Source organism: Pholis gunnellus (assembly GCF_910591455.1).
Source record: "Pholis gunnellus genome assembly, chromosome: 18".
Lineage (NCBI taxonomy): Eukaryota > Metazoa > Chordata > Actinopteri > Perciformes > Pholidae > Pholis > Pholis gunnellus.
Window position 1 is genome coordinate 19352963 of NC_136545.1, and position 8981 is coordinate 19361943.

The window sequence follows — 8981 nt, forward strand, 5'->3', positions numbered from 1 at the left end:
GATTTGTAGAAGAACCAGATGATGCTCAGTGGAAAAGAAGCCAGGTTGAAGCTCGTTCCCCTAAAGCAGACTTTTCTAAAAACTAGTTCAAGTAACTGAATAGAATTATATTATATTATTATATTATATATAGAAATATTTATCGTAAAACAATGCTGTGATCGACTTACAAAAGTACATTTTTCCACGTTTAGAGTTATTTGTTCACGACACAGTCAGACATGAAGATGGAACATAATTTAATTCTCCAAGAAAAAACAAAACGGAGCACAATCTTTTGAAATTAATAGCTTAAAATTAAATATTCTATCTAGAAAGTTGTCCTTGACAAACCGTAAGGCCACAACCGAGGACAACACAAGAACCTGCAGACTCAGCGATTCCTTTAACTTCCTCCAATCGTTCCACATATAACAGTGTACCATGAAAGTGTATTAAATTAGTTAATATGGCTTTAAGTTTACAGTTCTCTTCGTCCTATAACGCCTGCCTGTAACAAATGTGTTCAAACCAGTTGGCAGGTCCTCCTTCCTGGAGCCAGCAGCCTCAGTGGTTGTGCAGAATACACAGTATACACAGTATACGGTCGCTTAAATCAGGAAAGGGTTGTGCAAGTGATGTCCCACAACACTGATTCAGTACAGCAAACATTCAGGCAGAGGGTTGAAGTTTTAAAACATGAGCAAATATCACCTGCAGCGGCTGTTTGAAGATCTTGCTTCAAGCGTTTTAGATGAAAAAGAAACAAATAGTTTTTCATTAAGAGGCACACAGGATAGCTGTTCAAGACTTTGCAGCATGGTGGGTTTTTACTAGACCACATGGATAATTCACAGTCTCCTCAAAGATCAGGTCCAACGACAAAAACACTACCGCAAAGGTCAGGTGCAGGCCAATGGCACAAATGAGGAACAGCGACACGACATCCCCACAAAGCGCGCACACGTTGGCTGCGGTCTTCGTGGTCTTCATGATGTGTTGGGTCTGGTTATCAGACCGCTAGCCTTCATCGTCTGGACGTCCTCAAACCCACAGCCCTCCCTTCAGGAGTCATCAGGAGACCTGTGAATCTTCCCGGTTCTCGCCGTGAAGTTGTGTTCCGTTTAGTTTAGCGTCTGTTCGCCAACATGTCGACGTCACGCAGCTGTCTCCGACTTTGACGAAGGCGTTTCCGACACGTTTGTTCTGGATCTGGCGGCGAGAAAACAAGACAAAGTCAGCAATCAAAAACAATTACAACATTGACGTCTGCAGTGATCAAAATAGCCAACCTGTTGTGGGCCATGTGGCTCTTCACCAGGTGTCCGGCTGCCAGAGCGGCCATCAGGGAGAGCTCCCCCGCCAGCACGGTGGCACAGACCACCCGGGCCAGCTGACGGGCGTTCTCACCGGGCTCGCTGGGACTGGTACCCTGGACGCCGAGCATCTATAAGACAAAGACAAAGACGGATGTTTCCTTATTCATCACACAGCTCCTCTCCTTTAGACATCTATCAACAGTCTCACTGTCTGCAAATCACTGAATAGTCGAAGCTTGTACAGAAGTGAAATGAAACGGTGTGTTGGTGGTTTTACCTGCAGACAGGCCTGCTGAGGCGCCAGGTTGGTGCCTCCCCCCACAGTGCCCAGCTCGATGGAGGGCATGGTGCAGCTGATGTACAGGTCCTGCCCCTCTGCACCAGCTAACTCCATCTGAGTGATGCAGTTGGAGCTCCCCACCGTCTGAGCCGGGTCCTGAAACGAGCAACACAGCAACTTCACTCAGCAACACGCCCACCACTAATATAAAGAGTTACCGCCCTGACGTTTATGTCCAAGTCTGTCCAAGAAGTCTTAAATATATTGCTTTTTTGTTTCTGCATATATTTTGTGTTTGTGTTCTTCTTGTTGGTCATTACGTTCATTTAATGTGTACATTTTGATTTGTGTGCATTCCTTTGGGAGGAAACTATACCGACCAATCTGAAATAAAATGAAGACAGAGAGTCAAACTGTCCCAGTACGTTCATTAGAAAATATTCTATAAGTTGTTATTTTAATGAGGAATTATTATCATTTCACCTCTCATACTGACTGCTTCTCACACACATTAAAAATCAAGTTTTCAATACAAACATTGTATTTTGTTTCGACACGTTATCTAGGTCAAATATTACGTTTGCATCCAAAGTCACTACTGAGTTACACCAGGAATTTGTGCAGTTTCACCATTTTAAACATACTGTATGTATTTGTGTCTTCATTCTGAACCATCTGGAGATATAGATATATATATATATATATATATATATATATATATATATATATATATATATATATATCCATCCAGTAAGTAAAGGCTGAAGCATGTTGGCTGATCTCCTACCTGTCCACAGGCGATGTAGATGGCTGCTACAATGTTGGCAGCGTGAGCATTAAAGCCTCCGATGCTGCCGGCCATCGCCGAGCCCACCAAGTTCTTGTTGATGTTCAGCTCCACCAGAGAAGCTGAGCTGCTTTTCAACACCTACACACACACACACATTAATGGTTTAGTAGGACATGTATGATTTAAGAAACAGAAACAGTAAACAAAGACTGTAAATTCAATGAATAAATAAACAGAGTTTGGTTTTCGTCGTCTTTACCTCCCTGACCACGTTGGCGGGGATGGTAGCCTCACACACGGCGGACTTTCCCCGACCCAGGACCCAGTTAATGGCAGCAGACTTCTTGTCGGTGCAATAGTTGCCGCTGACCGACAGCACCTCCACATCTGGATACTGCTGTTGGAGTCTGTGCAGAGCCTGCTCCGTCCCCTGAGGAGACGCACACACACACACACACACACACACACACACACACACACACACACACACACACACACAGGCAGGTTTACAGCAGACAAGCAGACAGCAAAGTGAGCCGGCTAGAAACAGAAGCGAGAGTGGCATTGGTACCTTGGAGAGCATGTTCATGCCCATGGCGTCTCCTGTCTGAGACTGGAAGCGGATGTACAGGTTCCTCCCAGCTAAGCCCACCAGCAGCTTCTCCAGACGAGCAAACCTACCAAAAGCAAACATTAAAAGAATCTGTGCGATTGCACCGCAATAACACATTGTAGGTGAGACAAACAGGAAACAGGGAAACCCTTCAATCATTCTATGAGTGTTTTCTGACCTGCTGGTCTGGTCGAAGGCCTCCCGGATCAAACTGAACCCATCAGAGGTCTCGAGCCACACTTTGACCTCAGCAGCCCGGCACGCCGAGGGCAGCCTCACCACAGGACCCCTCGTCATACTGTCAGCCAGGATCCTGCTGCTGCAACCTCCACTCAGCTGAACAGGGAATAATATACGGGTTAGAACAGGACACACACACACACACACACACACACACACACCCATAGGCACACACACACACACACACACACTTACAGAAAGCGCTCTACATCCTCTGTTGGTGCTGGCGACCAGGCATCCCTCTGTGGTCGCCATAGGAACATAGAACTGCTTCTCATCCAGCAGAAGAGGACCGGCGACTCCGACCGGCACCGGCATGAAGCCGATCACGTTCTCACAGCAGGTACCCATCACCTACGGGACACAACACAGAGCGGGGCAGAATAAATCAACAGCAAGCAGCCGCTACACAGAGGCGTCTCATTTAAAGTGTGAATGTGAATGTGCTCATAGATTAAACATAAGACGGGTTTTCATAGACACGTTCCCGGTTATTGTAGTTTCTAGTAGAGCTGGAAAATATATTAATATGAGTATCATCTTAGTTATCATCTTAGATTTTGGATATTGTAATATGACATTAGTGTTTCTGAATTTACCAGACTATCCACATTACTGATGATTATTTATCAAAAACATCATTTTGTATTATGAAAAAGCAACACGACATAGTTTCTTATTGCTGCATAGTATTTAGTGACGTACGAAAATTAAACTTTGAGTGTCTGTTTTATTATTATTCCTTATTATTAAATCAGATTTTATAGTGTCTTATGTGTATTTATGCTCTGGTTTTAGTATTTATACATATTTTATTTCTCATTTTTTTTTACTGTTTAACCACGATTAATGTATTCAGTCTTTTATGTATTTGTATATTATTTCATAACTTAACTGGGTGTGCATTGTTCTCTCCGTCTCCGTCTTGTCAATCATGAGTAAAGCTCTTTGAATTGCATTTGATTAGTTTGAAAGGTAGAATATAAATAACACTTGATTGATCAAATGGTCCTAAATCAACACGGGTGTATCTCTTGTTCTATAAACGAGCCCAACACCGAAGGTTTCTGTACTTTTCAAGAAAGTCCTTCCCCCCCCGACCAGAGCCTCTTAAAGGGGAAATGTCACCAGAACTAAACTTGGACATCGGTCGCTGAGGTCAAAATGCAACGAGTTCCTCAAAAAGGCTTCTCCAATCCTCCTGGGAACGTTTCTGCGGCCCCAAAAAGGGGATATGGACGCCATCAAAAGTGAAAGAAAACATGCATGTTGTGAATACCTTTGAATAGTCGTAGTCCTTATAAGGAAGAGAAGCCAACGCAGACACAACCGGCAGTTTGGGTGAAAGCATTTCCCTCCGGATGGCCACGCCCCTCTCTGGAGTCTCCAGGACGGATTCCAGTTTGTAGTTGAGGATGTTACGAGAGGTTACCAGGTTCATCACCTCTTTATCGCTTAGAAAACGGGTCCCCCTCTGGAAAGAAACATTTATTAAACCTTCAGACAAAATACAGAACTACAGACATCGTCTGCGACAATTCCCAGCTCACCTGAGGATCTGAGAGGACGGCCATACATTCCTCCAGCGTCCGGGCCTCTGACGTGCAGCCACTTTGAGGAACACACGGTGTCTGAGCAAGAGTTTCCTCAAAACAGGAAACACAGGGGCCGTTCTCCACCGGGGCTGCTGGAGCAGCCTCTGTTGTGGAGGAATCATGTGAGACAAGTGTCACGCTAAGCAACAAAGCAAATTACATCAGAGGTTTTGTTTTTCCATCTGCGAGTACCGACATCACAGAGCGAGCGGTACCAATTATAAGCCTCACCGTTCCGTCTGAAAGCCGTGTCAGTCTCAGGGGGACGTTTAGAGTCTAAGACAGCTGGCGAGGCAGCGTCGGTTACTAAAGGACCGTTGGCGGTTGTCTGGGGTTTCGGGGCCGGGAGGTCCCTCCTGCAGCCGTCTCCTGCCACCCTGGGCTTCTGGGTCGGAGGAGAGCTGGTAATGGGACTCATGAGGGACAGGGAGGACTCCGTCTCCGTTTGCTCAAAGAAGACGTACTTCACAGCCAGCAGCAGAGCGAGGCCGAGCGTTATCACCTGCTCCAGGTCCATGCTGGGCGGAGGTGAAGAGAGACAAAGTGGTGCATCAGTAAAGCTCAGTTGATACTCGCCGTGGTGAAGCCGGCGCGAGGCGCGCTGGGTCGTACACCTCGGAATTTTTGTAACTGTCACAAATAGTTCACTGATATTTACTATTTACACGTCACAGGATATTACAAAGAAGGCCAATTCACTTTAGAAACAGGAGCTCCTAAAAATGTACATTTCAGAACATTTTGTAGCCAAATCAAATAGTTTACAGGATATTCACGTCCTTCTTTTCTTTCTAACGCATTTAATACTTGACTTGTTTCTTTACAGGACTTTTACAAAGGCAATAAAGTAGCCCAAGAATATGAGATATGAGTTTACAGATGATTACAATCCCTCCTCTGCACTGTGGAGGTTGGTTTACACAGACAGTTTATGGGCATATTTATGGGTTACACTCGTTCTTCACAGCTCATTTAGTTTCTGCGCTCTCTGGCGTTTCGGAGAATAAAGCAAAGAACAGAGCATGAACGCTTGTGTTCCACGTAGAGACAAAGCTGAAGTTAAAGCAATAACAGTCAATAACAGGGAAATGTATTCACGGAATGAGGAATCTTTTACCTGGTGAGCTTCAGAGGCCTCATGGTATCACCAGAGTCCAATCCCGCAGTCATGGGCCCGTCCACCGAGCGGTTCTGACCCGGATGCTCAGCTGCTAGTCGAGTGTGAGCATGAACCAAAGCCAGGCCCAGAGACTGAGGAGGATATCAAAGAGACAGATGCTGAACATGCTACATAACTCCACCTTTAGGCTGAGGTTTAAAACCAGTTCTACATAGTGGAGCAGTAATCGCGTTCTCACCATGATGATTTTGACCCTCTGGGTCACAGGATTGGGCTTGTTGTCCTCTTCTTCAGCCAGCACACGAGCAAAGTGGCTCAGCTGCCAGATCGGACGGCCCTCACGACTTTCCCTGGACAGCTGTTATACACACACAGAGATCCACTGTGAGATACAAAGCATTTCAGACCATAATATAGATGCATCGACACTGATATCGGTCAGATTCTGACTCAAATAGCTGGACCGGGTATCAGATACCATCAGCGGTCGATACCCAAAGCCCCGGTATCGATATTGATCAAATCAGAGAATCCCTACCATGACTCTCCCTAATGTTTCATGTCATCCTTACCTCCAGCACCAGGGAGACACACGCAGGGAAGAAGGTCATGAAGACAAAGTAATTGGCCAGGACGGACATACAGCCAAAACAACACATGATCTCTAATTGAGGCACACCTGGAAAACAATAGAGAAGAGTGATGATTTAATTTCACCACCATCGTAGAGTATTCAAAAATAAAAACATAAATACCAGTGTTCCTCACCTGACATGGTGCCAACCCCGATGACCAGACACTCCACCAGAGCGTCCAGGGTGAAGGTGGGGCCCAGGATGGCCATGCCCTGCGAGATGTTCTCCCTCACCTCCTCCTGTACACAACACACAGAGCCACAGCACTAGTCAGCGACACCTCAACTACATCTTTCTTATGAAACAACACAGATCTTATTTCAGCTCACTGACACACTCAGACGTGGTGTGTGTGTGTATGTGTGTGTGTGTATGTAGTACCTGAGAGTTTGAGCTGAGGGCAAACTTGGCCAATGCACAGGCTTTGGATAGGTCAATGAGCAGGAGAAAGAACGGCAGAGCTTCACTGCAGGAGAGAGAGAGACAAATGTCAAATAAAGGAATGTCCTGGTGTCTACATTGTTAAAAAGCCAAAGAGGTCCACAAGTGGCACTGACATTCATATGGGTCATAGTGTCCTCTGTGACAGTGTTAAGATCATCTATTAAACTGTGTTAACTGAGGTAAGGGGGACTGCATGAATCTGTCTGCTGAACAATAAATGTCACTGCATTTGAATCACTTACTTAAGACCTGTCAGCTCTTTCCCAAAGAAGTGGATGACCACTGTGCTGAAAACAAAGCTGGAAAACACGGTGAACAATCCCGCAATACCTGCAGGAAGAGAGGATGTTCACAGTTAAAATATAAACTGTGTGTGGTATTTTCATATAATAATAATACATTGAGTTTGTATAGTGCTTTAAAAGGGTACTCAAAGGCACTTTACATGGTAAAAACAGAAACAATAAAAGCAATTACAATATGAACAAAAGAGATGACAAAACAGTAAGAACCAACACAAAAACATACATAATATAGATTAAATAGATGAGTTATAAGTGCAGTTATATATAAAGCGGTGGCCATTACATTTCCATGCTGAACAAACTACAACTGTCATACTGACCCAGTATATATTTGGAGCCCAGTTGTCTCAGATTCTTGAACTGGAAATAGATGTAAACGATGGCCATGCAGCGTGTGATTGTTAGGATGATTACGTCGCTGCTGTGAATCTTCTGTAAGAAAATAAGCACAGACATATCTTTTCGTTAACACCACTAAATCAATTCCTCCTTGTTTGCATTTGAGATCACCTGCCAGACCCAAGTCAGCCCCCCCCCCCCTCCTCCTCCTCCTCCTCCTCCTCCTCCTCCTCCTCTGAGGCTCACCTCCTCGACTTTGGGGCACTCATTCCAGCTGCACATCTGGCTGCTGGTTGCCAGGTTGTTGTTCATAGACACCAGGCAGACAGTGAGAACCAGGGTGCCCACTATTACCTCCCACGGGTGGGAGGCTACCAGCAGGCCGTGGAGCCTGAACAGACGTGCCAACATGGTCACAGCTCGGGTCACAGGCGCACCTGTATTGAAATAAAACGTGATACAATATATACCAATCAAAAAAGACCATAATATAGCTTCATCTTTATGGCTAGCTATTGTGAAAGATAGGCATTTAGTTCAAAATATACAGACTCACTCAGCTGTACTCTTTAAACATTTATAAAGACAGAAAATATCTGCGTTTAAGGTGACAGTTTCGTTTTCTTTGGTTAGCTAACACTAGCTACATTTAGCAGCTAACTAACAGGGGCTAGCGTTAGCGTTGGTTAGCATTAGCTACATTTCTAGCAACTAATTCACAGAGGCTAGTGTTTGCGTTGGTTAGCATTAGCTACACTTCTAGCAGCTAATTCACAGAGGCTAGTGTTTGCATTGGTTAGCATTAGCTACACTTCTAGCAGTTAGCATTGCTTAGCATTAGCTACATTCGCTGTCTTAACAAGGTCACTCCGTCCCTCGGCTCTTTACGAACACTTTCACAGTTACTAACTAAATAAAACATGTTGAATTCGCGTACGTTTGAATGTTAGCTTCCCCGTGGTCAGAGAGTCCTTTCCATGGTGACAGCGGTGCCCCTTATCCAGCACTCGCTCCGCTAGCTTACTTTACTACACGTAACGACACAAACATGGAGGTGCGGAAATCCCGACGTCACCGTAAACGTCACTTAATGTCACGTCAGGGGACCCGGTAAGGGGCGCGGTGAAAGGTGACGCAGAGGTGAAGGCTGTGGAAACCGGTGAAAGTGACAAAATATAGATATATACATATGTATACAAGTACAGGATGTTTATGTAGCCTACATATGTTCTATATATAAATATATATATATGTATATTATATATACATATATATATATTGAGAGAGAGAGAGATAAAGTAGTAATAATAAATATAAATATA

At 44.7% G+C, this 8981-nt stretch overlaps 1 protein-coding gene across 1 annotated transcript; it reads right to left on the reverse strand.

The window, feature by feature from the left end:
- Window positions 1–226: 226 nt before the first annotated feature.
- LOC306710061 (3-hydroxy-3-methylglutaryl-coenzyme A reductase-like) lies at window positions 227–8710 on the reverse strand. Its single transcript, XM_079178438.1, has 20 exons — window positions 8597–8710; window positions 7906–8096; window positions 7641–7752; window positions 7258–7345; window positions 6953–7037; window positions 6705–6810; window positions 6509–6615; window positions 6175–6294; window positions 5934–6067; window positions 5048–5334; window positions 4772–4920; window positions 4501–4695; window positions 3417–3575; window positions 3160–3317; window positions 2940–3045; window positions 2628–2798; window positions 2366–2506; window positions 1576–1734; window positions 1272–1426; window positions 227–1191 (listed from the first exon to the last, which is right to left on the reverse strand). The coding sequence occupies exons 2-20, from the start codon at window positions 8068–8070 to the stop codon at window positions 1137–1139; spliced, it is 2652 nt and encodes an 883-aa protein (XP_079034564.1). The 5' UTR covers window positions 8071–8096; window positions 8597–8710; the 3' UTR covers window positions 227–1136.
- Window positions 8711–8981: the final 271 nt, after the last annotated feature.